General features: G+C 41.9%; 1 protein-coding gene across 2 annotated transcripts in view; it reads left to right on the top strand.

The window, feature by feature from the left end:
- Positions 1–16,290, top strand: part of NFE2L3 (NFE2 like bZIP transcription factor 3) — a 31,594-nt gene extending 15,304 nt beyond the window's left edge. Inside the window, exons 2-4 of one of the 2 annotated variants that reach the window (XM_027075141.2) lie at positions 10,014–10,190; positions 14,004–14,087; positions 14,697–16,290. In XM_027075141.2, coding sequence (XP_026930942.2) covers positions 10,014–10,190; positions 14,004–14,087; positions 14,697–15,938 — 1,503 coding nt within the window. In that variant the 3' untranslated portion in view covers positions 15,939–16,290. The remainder of the gene's footprint in view (positions 1–10,013; positions 10,191–14,003; positions 14,088–14,696) is intronic. The other variant, XM_027075142.2, reaches the window with a different exon arrangement.
- The last annotated feature ends 2,337 nt before the right edge of the window (positions 16,291–18,627 follow it).

The raw sequence follows: 18,627 nt of genomic DNA, 5'->3' as shown, positions 1-18,627 counted from the left end.
TTCAAATACCACCGATGATGATGTAAATCAGCCCTTTTGGGAGGGTTGTTTGGCATACCCCATGAAAGAAGTTGAAAACATCATCAGCACGATTTATTTAAAAAGTTAAAAAATACAGGGGTGCACCCCTACTTGGGATTCTCTTTCTTCCTCTCTCTCTCTCCCTCTCAAAATAAACAAAGTTTAAAAAAAGTTAAAAAATATTAACTGGTGTGGGTAGATTTCAAGAATTCTTTCAAACTTTCCAATAGGGAATTCTATTACATAAAGCTTCCCAAATCTCTTTTTTTCAAAACCAGCACAACAGTGATACCAAGACCTAAAAAAATAGATCAAAGAAATCTAAGAATTACTCTTACCATGTTCATGCAGAGTATTAAGTAAAATATTAGCAAGAGATACAAGAAATGTGGATGCAAAAAGCATTTTTTAAATGTTTATGTTACTTATCCATTGTTGCATTAACAAATTGTCCCAAATTTAAGGGCTTAACACAACAAATATTTATTATCCCATGGTGTCTATGGGTTAGAAATTCTGGGGCCCCTTGGCTGGCTGGTTCACATTCAGGGTCTCATGAAGCCTTAATCGAGGTGTTGGTTGGGTTGTATTTATGTGAAGGCTTGATTGAAGCTGGAGAATATACTTCCGAGATGGATCAGTCATGGCTGTGGCGAGAAGCCTCAGTTCCTCGCCATAGAGAGCTTGATCTTCCAGCTCACGTGATGGCTTTCACCAGAGCAAGTGATAGCGAGCAAGGAAGAAGCCAGTGCCATAATCATCCCTTCCACCTTGCTTGTTCGAAGCAATTCACTAGGTCCAGCCCCCACACAAGCTGAGGGGAATTAAGCTTTACCTCTTGGAGGAAAGAGTGTCCAATAATTTCTGGGCATAATTTTTAAATCCTTTTATTTCATTTTATTTTTTTATTAATTATTTATTTTTTAACTTACATCCAAGTTAGCATCTAGTGCAACAATGATTTCAGGACTAGATTCCTTAGTGCCCCTTACCCATTTAGCCCATCCCCCCTCCCACACCCCCTCCAGTAACCCTCAGTTTGTTCTCCATATTTAAGAGTCTCTTCTGTTTTGTCCCCCTCCCTGTTTTTATATTATTTTTGTTTCCCTTCCCTTCTGTTCATCTGTTTTGTTGCTTAAAGTCCTTATGAGCGAAGTCATATGATATTGGTCTTTCTCCGACTAATTTCACTTAGCATAATACCCTCCAGTTCCATCCACGTAGTTGCAAATGGCAAGATTTCATTCTTTTTGATTGCTGAGTAATACTCCATTTTGTGTGTGTGTGTGTGTGTGTGTGTGTGTGTGTGTGTGTGTGTACACCACATCTTTATCCATTCATCCATCGATGGGCATTTGGGCTCTTTCTATACTTTGGCTATTGTCGATAGTGCTGCTATAAACATGGGGGTGCATGTGCCCCTTCAAAACAGCATCCCTGTATCCCTTGGATAAATGCCTAGCAGTGCAATTGCTGGGTCATAAGGTAGTTCTATTTTTAATGTTTTGAGCAGCCTCCATACTGTTTCCCAGAGTGGCCGTGCCAGCTTGCATTCCCACCAGCAGTGCAAAAGAGATCCTCTTTCTCCACGTCCTCACTAACATCTGTCGTTGCCTGAATTGTTAATGTTAGTCATTCTGACAGGTGTGAGGTGGTATCTCATTGTGGTTTTGATTTGTATTTCCCTGATGAGGAGTGATGTGGAGCATTTTTTCATGTGATGGTTGGCCATCTGGATGTCTTCTTTGGAGAAGCATCTGTTCATGTCTTTTGCCCATTTCTTCACTGGATTATTTGTTTTTTGGGTGTTGAGTTTGATAAGTTCTTTATAGACTTTGGATACTAACCCTTTACCTGGTATGTCATTTGCAAATATCTTCTCCCATTCTGTTGGTTGCCTTTTAGTTTTGCTGATTGTTTCCTTCACTGTGCAGAAACTTTTTATTTTGATGAGGTCCCAGTAGTTCATTTTTGCTTTTGTTTCCCTTGCCTCTGGAGACATGTTGAGTAAGAAGTTGCTGTGGCCAAGATCAAAGAGGTTTTTGCCTGCTTTCTCCTCGAGAATTTTGATGGCTTCCTGTCTTACATTGAGAACTTTCATCCGTTTTGAGTTTTGTGTATGGTGTAAGAAAGTGGTCCAGGTTCATTCTTCTGCATGTCGCTGTCCAGTTTTCAGCCACTTGCTGAAGAGACTGTCTTTTTCCATTGGATATTCTTTCCTGCTTTGTCAAAAATCGGTTGACCTTTAAATCCCTTTAATCCTCAATATCCATTTCTACTTTTTAAAAAATACCTTCAGAAATAAGGATAGACCTTCCCACCACTAAATCCTCAAATACGTTCTTCCATCTACTTCCTCCTGATCTTGAAATAAAAGCTCTAATTTCACCTCTTTCTGAATCAGCCGCACCACTTGTACTTTGCAATTTGTCCTCTGTTGCCTTCTGTGGGACCTTGCTTTACCGTTACTCTGTCTCCTAAACCACTCCCTTACAAAGATACTGTGGTTTCTGAAGTCTCTAAAACCAAACAAAACACTGCTCTGTCCATTTCTCCACTCACTTCATAGCCAACATTCCTGAAGAATTGTCTGGATGCTGTTTCTAATTTGTCAGTTCCCATTTATTCTTCTATACAGTATCACTGGCTTTGACCCTAACTTGATTTTTTTTTTTTTTTTTTTTAGTTTATTTATTGACAGAGAGAGAGGGAGAGAGAGAGAATCTCAAGCAGGCTCTGTGCTGTCAACACAGAGCCCGACTCAGGGCTTGAACTCACGAACTGTGAGATCATGACCTGAGCCAAAATTAAGAGTCCGATGCTTAACCGACTGAGCCACCCAGGCCCCCCCCAAGTTGATTGTTTTCAGGCCACCGCCAACTTTCTTATTGCTAAAATTACTACTACGTTTCTGTCTTTACCATGTGCAACCCCCGAGGAGCACTCAACACCATCAACCACTCCATTCTTCTTGAAACGCTCTCGGATTCTGAGGCATTGCTCTCCTTTGGCTGCCCTGCATCTCGCTTTCTGTCCTCCTCAGCATCTTTGCCGGCTCCTCTGCCTGACCACGGGATGTTGCAGTTCCTCAGGACCCAGTGCCGAGCCCCTTCCCCTTGCTTTGTCCTCTCTTGCTGGAATCTTGCTAGTTCCCGTAGGGTTTTGTCGCTGCTGCCATTGTTGAGGTGTTCCCAGTTTATACCTCCAGTTCACACCTTTGCTGTAAATTCCGGATTCTCATCTCACCAGTGTAATAAGGCATTTCTACCTGACTTTTCACGTCTCACATTTAACATGTCCAAATTAAACAACTCACTCACTGTCTTTCCGCCGTTCTCTCCATAACTGTCCACCAAGTTATTCAAGCCAGAAATCTAGGAGTCATTTTTTTTTTAACGTTTTTATTTATTTCTGAGAGTGAGAGAGTGCACATGAGCAGGGGAGGGACAAAGAGAAAGGGATCTGAAGCGGTTTTGCAGCGAGCCCCGCAGTGAGCCTGATGCGATGCTCCAGCTTACAAACCTTGAGATCATGACCTGAGCGGAAGTCAGATGCTTAACCGGCTGACTGAGCCGCCCAAGCGCCCCTAGGGGTCATTCTTAATTCTTCTCTTTTCTTGATCTCCCGTTTCCAGTCCATCAACAAGCCCTGCATATTCTCTCTCTATGATATAGCATGGATTTTCTCTTTCTTACCACCATCTTCTTCCATATTGTCATCTACTGTCCCTTAAATTATTGTAGTAGCCTCCCCACTGGTCTGTGTCCCCACTTCTGCTCTTGCACTTCTGCAGAGACTGGATGGGAGGCGGGGGAGTAAAAACAACCCTATGCCATTAATGATCAATAGGAAAAAGACCAACACCCTGATGGCAAAATGGGCAAAGGCCATAAACAGTTCGCAGAAAAGGAAATACAAAGGCTCTCAACCACACTCGGTAAGACCAAGTAAAATTACAATGAGATACCAGTTTTCATCTATCAAGTTGGCACTTTTATCCATTGTTGGTAGGGATTTAAGTTACCACAAACATTTCTGAAGGGCTCTTGGGTAGAATCTGTCAAATAAAAAATGTGCATCTCCATTGACCTAGCATAGGTTCTAGGAATTTGTTCTGCTTGCACACGTCTGCAAAGAAGTATGGATGAGGACATTTTAATATTGTTTGTTAGGAGGAAATGTTGGAAACAAGTGAATATCCATCATTTAGAAGCTAATGAAACACGTTATGGTAACAGGCACATGAGCGCGCTCTTGGGAAGTTACCCGTTGCCTTTGATGTATTCCTCTTTCTGTTTCTTTAGATCTCGGCTCAAATACCACCTCCCCTGAAAGCCCTTCCCTGGCCACACACTAAAGGGGGTCTCCTCTTTCCTCTTTCACTTGCCGTCGTTTGCAGTTATTTTGTTAGTTCACTTGTATTTTCGGCTCCCTGCCTTTGAATGTGAACTCTGAAAGGGCAGTCTGAATTTTTCACTCTTGCATCCCCCAGCATCTAGTATGTATTGATTGAACGAATGACTAAAAACTGATCGCCGAATCTCGAATAAAAGTCTATGTGTTATCCTTGCTGGTGGTGAATCATTAAAAGTATTCCCATTAGAGGTGCCTGGCTGGCTCAGTCGGTTAAGTGTCTGACTCGTGATCTCAGCTCACGTCTTGATCTCAGGGTTGTGAGTTCAAGCCCCGCGTTGGGATCCATGCTGGCCATGAAGCCTACTTAAAAAAAAAAAAAAAAAAAAAAAGGCATTCCTATTAAAGTCATGAGCAGGATGAGAACGTCAGGTATGACGGTCTGGTTCAAATGTGTATTTGATCCTCATCCCCCTTTCTAGCCCAGGGCTCCCCAAACTCTTGGTTTCCTAAAAGTTAAGAGCAGTGGGAGCATCTTTTGCTATAATATTTGGTCTTTGGCCCTCAGTTCTTAAAATAGTTCTAGAGTAAAATAGTTCTAGAGCCGTAAAGGTAAAAGGAATGTCTTGTTATATACAACAAGCCCCTTGCAACCACTCTCGATTTATGTCAATGAGGTGGCCTTTGTAAAGTCCCCAGAGGTGGGGTGCCAAGGCCACCACCCCCCTTACCTCTCAGACCTCTGGGGAAGCTGCCATCTGGCAGCTCAGTTGTGACCAGTGGTCAATGATTTAATCAGTCGTTCCTGCCAAGTGAAGCCGCCATTAAGAGAAGCCCCGAGGTGTGGCGTTCAGAGACCACCAAGTTGGTGAGGATGTGGAAGAGTGGCACGCCCTGGGGGTGGAACCTCCTTGCCCCTTCTCGCATACCTCACCCCTGGTGCCCCTGGTGGTTCCTGAGTTGTATTCTTTTATAATGAAATGGGAACCTCGTAAGTACAATTTTTTTTTTCCTGAGATCTGTGAGCCACTCCAGCGAATTAATCAGTCCCGAGGAGGGGGTCATGGGTGGTTCCGAAGCACACACAGGTGACAACCTGGACCGGCACTGGACATCCGAAGGAAGGGGCATGGGCAGGCTTGTGAGAGCAAGCGCTCAACCTGTGGCATCTGGCGCTCTGCTCGGTTAGGTAGCATCAGAATTGAGTTAAAATGGGAGGACGCCCGCTGTGTTGCAGAATCACTTCGTGTGTGGAAACCTACATCTGGCGGCAAATGAAATAGTGCCGTAGTTAGTGAAGAGTATCCAGAGGAGACGCACTGAGTGCTTTCCTGGAATCAAGGGTCACCGTTATTATTAAGTATACCGGAAGCATACCCAAAGCAATTAGGCAAGAAGATGAAAATATGAATCTAAATAGTGGAAAGGATGAGGGGAAAATAATAAAGCAATTGATATGGCTATTGTACACTTCAGGAAGAAAATAACAGACTAGCAGAAAATTTAATGGAAGAATAATTCTGGGTCAACCCTTTGCTGTTGCATTGACCAAAGTGACTCTGCCATGTATGGATTTTTAGGGTCACTCTTTAGTGAGGTAGAGCCTCAAACTTTAAAAAAAGTCACAAGAATAGCATATATCCTTTACTCGGGTTTACCTGTTGTTTGCATTTTGCCCCATGACTTCCCTGTTTTATGTATTTATTTATTTTTAAATTTTTTTTTAACATTTATTTATTTTTGAGACAGAGAGAGAGCATGAACAGGGGAGGGTCAGAGAAAGAGAGAGACACAGAATCTGAAACAGGCTCCAGGCCCTGAGCTGTCAGCACAGAGCCTGACGTGGGGCTCGAACTCACGGACCGCAAGATCATGACCTGAGCCGAAGTCGGACGCTTAACCGACTGAGCCACCCAGGCGCCCCGATGACTTCCCTGTTTTATAATTATTGCTAGCTATCTCTACAGAATTCTTTTGGTCGTGAGACATTTAAGAGTGAGTTGAAGCTGTTTTGTCCCTCAGTACCCAAATACTTAAGTGTATATTTATCAAAATTATCAAAATTACGAAATGAACCTAAATCTAAGACCGTTGTCTAATCTGTCCATATTCACATTTTATCTATGATCACAGAAATGTCCTATATAATACTTTTTCCTCCTGGATCAGCATCTAACCCAGGGTCACACATTGTATTCAGTTGCCAAGTCTCTTAGGCACCTTCCATCTGGAAAAGTTCCTGTCTTGGATTTCTTAAACTCTAGATTTTGGAAGCACATCAGACAGTTATTTTGTAAAATGGCCCCAATTTTTATTTGATATTTCCTTGTGACTATGTTGAGATTATGAGTTTTTGGCAGGAATATCACAGAAGTGGTCATTTATACTTCTCCATATCGTATCAGAAGGCACATGATGTCAGTTTATTTCCATTTTGTGATGCTGGAATCTACCATTAGGCTTAGGTGGTATTGGCCATGTGTCTCCTGTTGTGTTATTTTTCTCTTTGTAATTAAGTTATCTGTGAAGTGATACTTGAGACTATTAAGCTACCTTGTTTCTTGTCAAACTTTTACTCTCTAGTTTTAGCATCCCTTGATGATATTAATTGCATTCTACTGTAAGAGATTTCCTTTTTCCCTCATTTACTTGTTTATATTCAAATGGACTCTGATTCTTCTGTTTAACTCATTTAATGAGTTATTCATTATTAAAGGATTTTTTTCTGCTTCTTGTAACATGAACAGTGGTCATACAGAACTTCTCTACCTTCAGTTTTTCTCTTCCGGAGTTTTTACGCAGGCCATTACCACTCTTAAGTACTCCCCCCCCCCCCCCCCCCAAAAGCCTTTCCAGACTAAAGTCTGCTTGGTTTCTTTATCGGCTTCACCCAGGCCTGTATTAGCTACCTGTCCCCTCTGTTTTGTTTGTATAACTTTAGACTTAACATATTCCTCTGTTTGCAAGTCCACATGTGTCTATACATGTTGTATTAACTCACATACTACAGATTAATGAAAAGGACCTCGCTTCATGGCTCTAAAACAGGTCATGCAATTTAGAGTTTAGAAGCTCCTAAGCCCGAACAGCGAATTTGTAAACAAAGTAAGCTGCCTCAGGAACCCAGAATTTGTGAATTTGTTTATCTTCAGGCTTAACTCTCCCTCAAAATAAATAAACCTTAAGAAAAGAAAGGAAAGGAAAGGAAAAGAAACCTTGCTTTGGCAGGAGAGCCATTAAAAGAATGATGACCCATCACCTTTTTCTTCCTTCCCCAAATTTAGGTAGGAATCAGCACATCATTGCAGGAAAGAGCAAGACAATAGCAGCTCACCAGTTGGAAGCCGGTTCCTACCAGAGTCTGCGGATGTTGTGTCTAGGAATTCGTCTATTCCACAAGTATCTACTAAGGGTCTACTATGTGGCTGGTGCTAAATGCTATGAAAAAAAAATTACGAAGCAAGGGAAATAGATACTGATGGGAGAGGAGAGGTGCCTTTATATTTATTTGTTTTAAATAATAGTAACATGGTGATTTTGACTAGAGACCTGAACTTCAAAGCCACGGGGTGGGGAGTGGAGGAGTGAGCAGAGGGAGAGCCCTACAAGCAGAAGGAACAGCAAACACGAGCTGGGAGATGGGATGGTGTCTGGTGCCTGAGACTGAGCCTTGGCGGGGGGGGGGTGGGGGGTACTGCCTTGTTTAGAGGCGGTGAACATGAAGCTTCAGCCAAAGAGAAGTAGCTGGTGAGGTAAGATGATAGAGAAGGTACTCGGATGCCAGGTGAAGAAGCTATTTCCAGAAGGAGGGAGTATCTAAGGGAAATGTTGATGGGGTCCGGTAACGTGAGTGCAGAGAACTGTCCGACTTGGGGAGACCCTGGTGAGGTGTTTCAAAATTCCCACAGGAGTAGGTCCAAGAGAAAATGCATGGAGACCAGAGGACTCTTCGGAGGATTGTGCTCTAAAAGGGACCAGAAGAATGGGATGGGATCCAGAGAGTAACATGGGACACCAAGGGAGGGATTTTTAAAGATGAGAAGTGGTGTAGATTCGTAGGCTGGTGGGAATAATCCAAAAGACAGGAAATAATTGACGCAGAAGAAGACAGAGTAGCAGAAGCAGTGTCCTTGAGCACAAGAGTGGGGTCGTGCAGAGAGAGACCGACTGAGACAGGAACAAGACCGACCCCGGGTCAGGAGGGAAGCTGAGAAGGTCAGAGTTCAGTCCAGCGAACAGAGAAGCCAGTAAACCAAGTGGGCCACTAGCACGCGTGCTTCTTCTTTCTGCTCGTCTTGATTTCTTTCCTTGCTTCTGGCATCTGTAGATTTTACATTCCTTTGACCTTCATGTGTTTTTATTTGTTTTTTAAAATGAGCATTTCTCTGCATTAAGAGTATGGGTGTGGTGCTGATGTCCTGGAATTAGCCCAGTGTACTATCCCTCCTGAAAGAGAAAAGTTACAAATAGATCCTTTGATGGGGCAGCTGGGTGGCTCAGTTGGTTAAGCGTCCTGTTCTTGATCTTGGCTCAGGAGCCCTGCGAATTGTCAGGCTGAGAGCCAGAAGCCTGCTTGGGATCCTCTCCTCTCTGTCCCTCCCCTTCTCGCATGCGAGCATGCTCTCGCTCTCCCTCTCTCTCAAAATAAATACACTTTAAAAACGGGGGCGCCTGGGTGGCTTCAGTCGGTTAAGCGTTCCGCTCTTGATTTCGGCTCGGGTCATGATCTCAGTTTCGTGCGTTTGAGCCCCACATCAGGCTCTGCGACTCTGCGATGATAGCACAGAACCTGCTTGAGATTCTCCCTCTCTCTCTCTGCTGCGCCCTTAGTCACACTCTTTCTCAAACAGAAGTAAAAATAAATTAAAAAAAAAATAGATCCTTTGAAAGCATTTGAGAAGCTTTGATCTTATGTTAGAGGGGGGAGAATTGTAAGCCTTTAATAGAATTAAAAGTATCAGTATATACAGTGTATGTTAATGGTCGACTCTTATGTCTCAAATTGAAAAGTAGTAGGACTCATATAAGCAAGCATAGTTGAAAATCTCTATGGAGGGGCACTTGGGTGGCTTGGTCGGTTTCAGCTCAGGTCATGATCTAAAAAAATTTTTTTTAATTTAATCTCTGCAAGTTCTATAGAAAGGTGTAAGTAGTGCCTGCTGTATTAGGGCAGGAGAGATGTAATGAACGATACCGATGTCTCATTGAATTAACATAAAAATACCTATGGAGATGTTAGTCTGAGTTTGTTGTTAACGTCTTTTCTGGTTTTAAAAGAAATAACATTTGTTGTGGGGCACCTAGGTGGCCCAGTCAGTTAAGAGTCCCACTCCTGATTTCAGCTCAGGTCATGATCTCACGGTTGGTGGATTCGAGCCGTGTATGTCTCGAGGCTGTCTGCTGAGTGTGGAGTCAGCTTGGGCGTCCCCCCCCTCCCCCCGTCGCTGCCCCTCCTCCCCCTCTCAAAATAAATAAACTTAAAAAAAGTCATTTCTTTGATACTGAAATAATGTAACGCGTCTTACCTTTTGACCTGTTTTTTTTTAATGATCACTGAGCAGTGTTACGCAGTTTTAAAGGTTTGACTTATTTGATGAAATACAGATTTCTGCTTAGCACATTTTTGGCTATTTTTATAGGAGAATGAGGTACTAGGAGAGAGACATCAAGAAGTGGGTCACAGCTCCCAGAACAAGGAAAATGAGCAAAGAGTATCAGCCCAAGAGAAAAAACTACAGCATAAGAATGAGGATGCACACGAAGCAGCAGATAAACCTGACTGGGAGGCAGAAAAGACCACTGAATCTAGAAATGAGGTAAGCGTATCAATATCCAAGCCTGTTTTGGCTGGAAGGTGTATTTTATGGCTTTGACAGTATGTGTGTCAGTAATGAATTCTGCATGTAAGGGTGCCCTACTATAAGCAAATCAGATATATGAAAAGATATTTTAATTGTGGAAGTGGTTATGATTCACAAAGGAATCAGCCCATAGAATTAGTAATCTCTGGTTAAACTCCAGATTGGGGGGGGATGGGTATATATGTATTTATACACACACACACCCCATCCAGGAGGTTGCTATAGCAGGTTTTGTGTTTGCCATGGCAAGGAATAGAGGACTAGCATGCTAAACCCAGGAATCCTCAACCAGCCATCTGCAGAGGCACCCAAGCTCAGAACCTGAAGGCAAATGACCCCTCAATACCAACTAGGTCTTGAGCTCAAATCCTCAGTGTCCCTGTAGGCCGTGCTGAATTCAGGAGCCTGCCTACTTTGTACCTCTAGCCTGGCCCAGTGGGACAGCCTCTTTAAGAGAGACAGACAGAAACAGAGACAGAATCCGTCAGCAAAAAGCCTGACGTGGGGCTCAAACTCCTAAACCATGAGATCATGACCCGAGCCAAGGTCGTACGCTTAACCGGCTGAGCCACGCAGGTGCCCCCCTCCTTTTACTATTTTTAACCATACCCTTTTGCTGGGAGAGAGGCCAGGCTGAGAGCTGGATTCTTTCTGCAGCCTGTGCTTCCCCTCCTCCTTTCAATTGGACCATACTCTGGTTTCTACTCAGCCCTGCCGGGGTTCTGCTCCACAAGCCTGGCAAACAAATCCTCCAAACACAGGCCTGGAGGTTCCACAGACCCCAGACCACTCGGCACTTCCACTTAGAAGGTGCATCCTTGTAGGTCTTGCCCTGATGGTGCTCTCAGCCATGACTTGCCCCAGACAAGGAACCATGTGTTTGTATTTAACATGAAGGTTTAGGAAGAATGATTAGGCTGACCATTTTGCACCTCAGGTATGGAATGGGTCTTGTAAGAATGGCTCAGTTGTCTGTTTTTGTGCGAGATCTATACCCAGCTAAACAAAAAAATAAAGCAATTAATGGATCAACCAAATCCTTTGAGACCAAAGGCTTCAAAATTGCTCTTTATAATTTCTTAAAGTGTTGTAGACAGGAGAACTCTGTTGCGTGGACTGCAAACAGATTTAAGGTGCTCATATCATAGGAAGCATGTATTAGCCCATCTGATAAGATTCTGAAGAGAAGTGAGGGTTTCTTGTTTTTAAGAGGTGAGAGCAGGTTTAAGGGAAACACCAAAGAATAGGGAAACTCCCAAGGATGAATAGCAACATGAAGCCACATGAAACCATTATTCCCATCAGGGCAGAAGGGAACCTGGGGAGAAAGAGAGCTCAGTTGTCTCTAAGGCACATTTGTCTCCTTCCATCTCAGACCTTTCTCCCCTGTGGATCCAGTAAGGGTTAGCTCCTTTGTTCCATCTCCGGGGGCACTGAAGACGAGGGAACAAGCAAAGGTGTACAGAAACCTATCTGACTAGCCTGAAGGATCAGTCCAGAATTCATTTTAAGCAGAATGGGCTTTATACTCTTCCCTCACTGTTGTAAATTAAGGCATTCTTTTCTGCAAATAGCATTGTTTACTCACCATTAAGGATTTTCACAGGATTCCAGATTTGTGCTGATACTCATTCTCACACACTCCTGACCATCTGCAAATTTTGGTTAGTGGCTGGGCAGGACTAATGGCCCAAGTTTGGGGTCATTAACAGAATAGGACACTAATCATTTTAAGTTAACAGTCAACGTTAACAAATAAGTCTTCTCCCCACTGAGAATGTGTGATTTGCCAGTAAAAAGAAACTGTATCTACCAATTTAGCTTAAGTGGTCATATAGCATCCATAGAAAGACACAGAAAACCTTCTATTTGTTATATGTTATGGGCCTCAAAAACAAGGAATTTGGTAGAAGAGGAAATGAAGTCAAGTATTTGTATAGACTTAGAATACTTCACACTGGTCTGAACCCTCAAAAAGGGAAACCTGAAAGTAAAAAGTGAAGGGAGGGGAGTCAGGAATGTGAACTTGCTAACACTTAAAACCCCTAGGATAGAACAAAAATGGAAATCCAGATTTTAAGTGCATAGCAGAACTCAAAAGCAGGAAAAGGAACTCAAGATAGTATGCAGCAAAGAGGGGACTCAAATCGTTAGACTGACCCCAAAGCTGAAGAAGCCCCAAGGAGGTATTGGATACAAATTTCATGACTGGGGTTGAATAGATGAGAAGTGAGGTCTCAAGTCCATACATGGGGGGTTGGGGGGGGACCTAAGTTCCCCACCTAAAGCCTAGAATTTATAAAGTCTCTTTGTTCAGGAGGTAGGGACTAGGGCAACCCTAGCCACCACCAAGAAGACAGCAAAGAAGTCCATTCGTCCTTAGAAATCAGAAGTCCAAATGGGCCCCAAGGTTTGATTTGGAGTCTGAATCTGCACTACCATTGTTACCAGGAATCCTGAGCCGAGAAGGCAAAGTCTACAAGATGATATAAAAAATGGTCCTTGCAGAGAAAAATAAAATTTAATAGTAAGTTGGTAACCCCTGGTGTGTGATTCCCATGGAAACCGTTCCCAACAAAGATGAACTCACCTTTAAATATAAAAGGGGCACCTGGGAGGCTCAGTCAGTTAAGCATTGGATTCTTGATTCCAGCTCAGGGCATGATCTCGCAGTTCATGGGTTTGAGCCCTACTTCAGGCTCTGCCTCGGTAGTATGGACTACTTGGGATTCACTCTCCCTCTCTGCCCCTCCCCTGCTCATACTGTCTCTCCGTTTCTCTCAAACATTTAAAAAACTTTCAGAAAAGACTAGAAGTATGAAGGTGAAGCAACGTTCAGAGTGTTTATGGCAAAATATTTTGAAAATTAAAAAGATCTTAGGACACTCAGATTAAATACCAAGCAGAATAGGGGCGCCTGGGTGGCTCAGTCGGTTAAACGTCCGACTTCAGCTCAGGTCACAATCTCGTGGTCTGAGAGTTCGAGCCCCGCGTCGAGCCCTGCGTCGGGCTCTGGGCTGATGGCTCAGAGCCTGGAGCCTGCTTCCGATTCTGTGTCTGTCTCTCTCTCTGCCTGCCCCTCCCCCGTTCATGCTCTGTCTCTGTCTCTAAATAAATGTAAAAAAAAATTTTTTTTAAATAAATACCAAATAAAAATGAATTAAGCCCCCAAATACATCCAGCTGAAATAGGACAGCAATTTTAAAGGGAAAAAAAATCTTTAAATTACTGGAGGAAAAAAGATTGGCATAACAACAGACGGATAGAAAACACCAATAGCGATGCATGCCTTAGTGCAAAGCACTAAGGGAAAAAAACATTAAACCTGATCATCTTAACAGATAAATCATTGTTTAAGCATGAAAGCAAAGTAACTCCAGGTTCCAAAAATGAATCTGCCACCGGTGGAGCCACTCTAAAAAGGGAGTCATTTCAATTAACCTGAAGGCTGAGGATGAAGCAGTGAGTGAAACTGGCAAAACATTTTGGAGAAGTCTAAATATGTATTCGACTTGTAAAAATTACAGAATTTGGTAACCAATTTAGGAGGTAAAAATAAGAACAATACTAGTCAAAAATTATATGGAATGTGGTTAGGGCAAGAATGGGGGAGATGTTTGGAGTTCAAGATTCTTATTTTAAGGAGGGATATTAAAATATTGAGTACTGAAAAAGATCTAAAAATTCCAAAATAGGGATGAAAATCCAGTGGAGAGAGCCCCCAAGCAACCTTCCTAAATGAATGGTGCACCTTACGTTTTTTTCTAGAGATCTCTAAATGGGACAGACACTGCTTTCTCTCTGGAAGACTTGTTTCAGCTGCTTTCATCACAGCCTGAAAATTCACTGGAGGTAACTGGAAACTTGACTTTTATCCTTGTAGGAAAATCTGCACTGATCTGTGAATGTATTTAACTTCTTTAAGCTGAATGACATGGTTTAGCTTGTACAATAGGATCTACTGGTGGTGTATTAAATACAGGTTTAGGATTATTACTTTTCATAGAAATACTTGAATTTTGGAGAATTTGCTAAATTATACTGTTCCTCCTTCTAAATGATCACAAGCATATTGAACAGAATGGCAGTAAACATCAGACATACCAAGGCATACTTCATACTTCAGACTAGCATAATTTACCTTAAAAAAAAAAACCTGCACCCACCTTCCCCAGACTTCTTCACTGTAACGGTTAATGTTGACTGTTGCATCTATAAAGCAGCAAACTACAGTAATTGTTTTAACATCAAGGCCAGCTTTTAATACTAATCGAATCAAACTTTCCCCAAAAATAGCATCGTTCACATTTGAGCTCACATTGCATGTTGTATTTTCCTGTATTTAAAGTGATTCGTAGCTAACAGCATGTTTGTAATAGAGAAAAGTGCTAAATTAGGTACTAGAACTGCTATTGAAATAGGGTTATGTGTATTTAAAAGGTTTTTTCTTTCCCTTTTCAGGGCCTCTTACTTGGAGATACTCCTCCAGTAAGTATCAACGATGGCATGAATTCAACACATAATGTGAATTTTAGCCAGGCTATAAGTCATGACGTGAATCTACATGAGGCCATGTTGCTGTGTCCTGACAATACGTTTAGAAGAGATCCAGTAGCAAGGACTTCACAACCACCACAAGAACCATTTCTGCACTTAAATTCTCATACCAATTCTGAGCAGACCCTTCCTGGGACTAATTGGACAGGATTTCTTCCCCTTGTTGGCAATCAGATTCATCTAACAAGTGAGGATCTTCTACATGACCTTGATATAAATATATTTGATGAGATAAGTTTAATGTCTTTGGCCACAGAAGAAGGTTTTGATCCAATGGAAGTTCCTCAGCTTTTTCAAGAACCAGATTCCGATTCTGGGCTTTCCTTAAATTCAAGCCACAATAGTACCTCTGTCACCAAATCTAATTCTTCCCATTCTATGTGTGAAGGAGGTGCTACAGGTTCTAGTAGTGACCTTGAATCTCTCTCCCACCATGACTTGGAAGGGGCTGTGGGAGGCTACTACCCAGAACCCAATAAGCTTTGTCACGTGGATCATAGGAGTGATTCTGGTTTTCATGGGGATCTTGCATTTCAACACCTATTTCATAACCACACTTACCACTTACAGCCAAGTGGTTTAGAATCCACTTCTAATTCTTTTTCACAGTATGGGAAGTCACAGAAAATACAGGGTAGATGCCTCAATGACACAGACAGAAACTTAAGCCGTGATGAGCGGCGTGCTAAGGCATTGCATATCCCTTTTTCTGTAGATGAAATTGTCCGTATGCCCGTTGAGTCTTTCAACAACATGCTCAGCAGGCACTATTTGACAGATTTACAAATGTCACTCATCCGTGATATTAGAAGAAGAGGAAAAAATAAAGTTGCTGCTCAGAACTGTCGTAAGCGCAAACTGGACATAATTCTGAATCTTGAAGATGACGTATGTAACTTGCAAGCAAAGAAGGAAATCCTTAAGAGAGAACGAGCCCAGTATAACAAAGCTATTAACATACTGAAACAGAAACTGCATAACCTGTATCGTGATATTTTTAGTAGGCTAAGAGATGATGAAGGTAGGCCAGTCAATCCGAACCAATACACTCTTCAGTGCAGCCAAGATGGAAGTGTTTTGATTGTACCCAAGGAACTGATGGCCCCGGGCCACAGAAAAGAAAACCAAAAGGGAAAAACAAAGTGAACAAATTGAAGGCGGATCCATTAATACCTTATGCACGAGGTATCAGAAACTGATACATGGTCACAAACCATCGAAACTGCTTCAAAGTTTAGCACAAGTGTTCTAAATATCTTAAGTACTGCTACTTGACAGGGCTACATTTTGAAGCTTTTATGGAGAAGTTATGGGAGAAGCCACAACTTTTTTCACGAAGTCCTACTGCATTATATGCATGATTCTTAAGTACTATTTATGAAGAACAGGGTGACATGAAAAACTGGATTAAGACAGTCCAGTCTTTGAGCTAACACTGGATGTGGATGTAATTAATTTTAAACGTATTTTGGTTTTTATAAAGGACCTGAAATGCAAAGTAGCCTTAATGTTTTTATTTAGGTAGCACTGACCTACAGTTCTACAAAAGCTATTTTAACTGGACTTTTATGAATGCAACCTATTGTGGAAATAAATCTTACAGTTGAATTTATAAAATAACTTTCCCCTTTTATACAGAAGTTCTAAGCAAATTATCCACATTTAGAAATACAGGTGACAGATCTAGTAAACGGAGCATTGTATTTTTAAAATTTGCACAAACTGATCAGAATCTAGCCAAATTATAGTATACCAGCTAAACTCATTACGAACAGCCACAATCTCTAAACCAACATGCCAAGAACAAAAATAGAGCTTCAAAATATTAGAGTATGTTAGGGTTCAATGCCTAAGGACAAAGACCTTTATAGTTACAGAAGGGTTTATGCTTCCTTTAAGTAGAACATAAGTACCTGCATATAGGGTAAGAGAACTACCTGGGCAAGTTAGGCCAGCCCATAGAATAGGCTGCACATCTAGAATATGGATGTCCCCCTGCAAAAGGCTCACATAACATGAAAACGTTAAGTCACGCAAGGATACAAACCAATTGTAGGGGAAAGGGAAGTCAGTAGACGAGTATGGACTTTATAACCAAAAGAACTGGAAATACTAAAATCACAAAACTTAAAATTAAGAGCACATATGGGGGAGGGGGAGAGACTACCAAGCAGCCTACATGAAGTGCAGAGCCCAAGGGGCCATATAGCTCACAAACGGGGGGGGGGGGGGGGGATCACAACCAGGACCTGAGCTGAAATCAATTTCAGGCACCCCATCCTAGAAATTTTAAGTGGCATTTGAGATGAAGCTCAATGAGCTTATTTCAGCAGTAAGATGGTAAAAAAAAAAATGTTATCAGGAATTTCTGCCCTAGTTGTCTACCACAGAGTATCACAAGTCAGAACACTACTTTGGTTTGTAGAAATGCTTCCAGATCTGGGTCAGTTTTGTACAGTAACTTAAAATCTGTTTAGACTGGTTTTGCAAGGGAGCACACCTCCAATTATAACTTGATCCTTGATTTTAGCAAGGCACATTCCCCCAGAAGTTATGTCAAATCTTCAATTTGAGCTTCTGTATTACCAATTTACTTGTAGGTCTTCAAACTACAAGTACCATCATACACTGTATTAACAGACTAGGCATGGTCCTCTAATCCTTGAAAGCACAAGCACAATGACCAACTACACTCAAAGCATCAAATGCAGGTAAATAAGGCACCTAAAGGTAACATGGACTCAAGACAGTCACAATAACTAAAAACTTAAAACTGTCTGGAAGGTATTTGGTCCATTGTGACCCGAAAAATAAATCCATCAAGCTTCCTCCAAAGTTTTATCTAACCTTTTCACAAGTTTCCAATGGCCTCAAAAATCACAATGGCTTTAAAGCACGTAAATGGGAGCTACTTTCCCACAATATGCCAGTTTCAGCAATGGAAATCCCACACCAAAATTTCAGCCTAAACACTCTTGCAGATTTGACCTGGATACCCAGATTGATTAAAATGTTCTTGCTAGCTAGGAAGTAGTCTTAAAATGGAGTTAGCCTGGAGTTCAGAGAACTGGTGAATGTTGGAGAAAAGGAGCAATCTGACCTAATTACTTTAAATATCAAAACCTAATTGAAACTATGTATTTTACTGGGTATAACTTGACTCAAGTTATACCCAATTACCTGACCCATTTCCTGTTTATCACTCCAGTCAATCTGAACAAACCATGGCTCAGGAGACAGCACCTTTTTGGAGAGACTACATCAAAGTAAGATTTTAAGGGGAGAGTTACGTGAACTTCGGATCTACCGTGTTCCCAAGTATTTGGTACAGGGTTTACAAATGCAAACTGTAAGGGTGATCGATCACTAAGATCTACACAGTTGAGACGTGTAATTATCTACTCAAACATCTTGTAGTTTATATAGTTTACCTTTGGCTGCTATGAAATACACGTTTTGGTGAACACCTTTGTGCATAAGGGCCAACTCCCATCCCAGTTTGAGTTGGACCCAACATGAAATTAGTCTTACCTTCTTCACCTATGGGGAAAAAAAACGTACTCCTGTAAGCCATTCCTTCAATTATAAAGTTTCAAGAAATCTTAACAGATTCTCATCTTTGTTTTCCAGATAAAGCCATCCCATTTCAAAAGTAGCCTCAATAGGCTGCAATGTTGAACAAAGTCTCAGAGAAGGTGAAATTAGATTCCCCACTGTACAATCTCCATGTAACATGTGGTAAACAAGAATGTCTGGATTATTTGGGTCCCCCGTCAAGGCTGGTTCCAGTTCCAACAGCACCAGTGGAACTCAGGACACAATTTGCACACACCCA

This window comes from Acinonyx jubatus, chromosome A2 (assembly GCF_027475565.1).
Source record: "Acinonyx jubatus isolate Ajub_Pintada_27869175 chromosome A2, VMU_Ajub_asm_v1.0, whole genome shotgun sequence".
Classification (NCBI taxonomy): domain Eukaryota; kingdom Metazoa; phylum Chordata; class Mammalia; order Carnivora; family Felidae; genus Acinonyx; species Acinonyx jubatus.
This window is presented reverse-complemented; position numbering and strand designations above follow the sequence as displayed.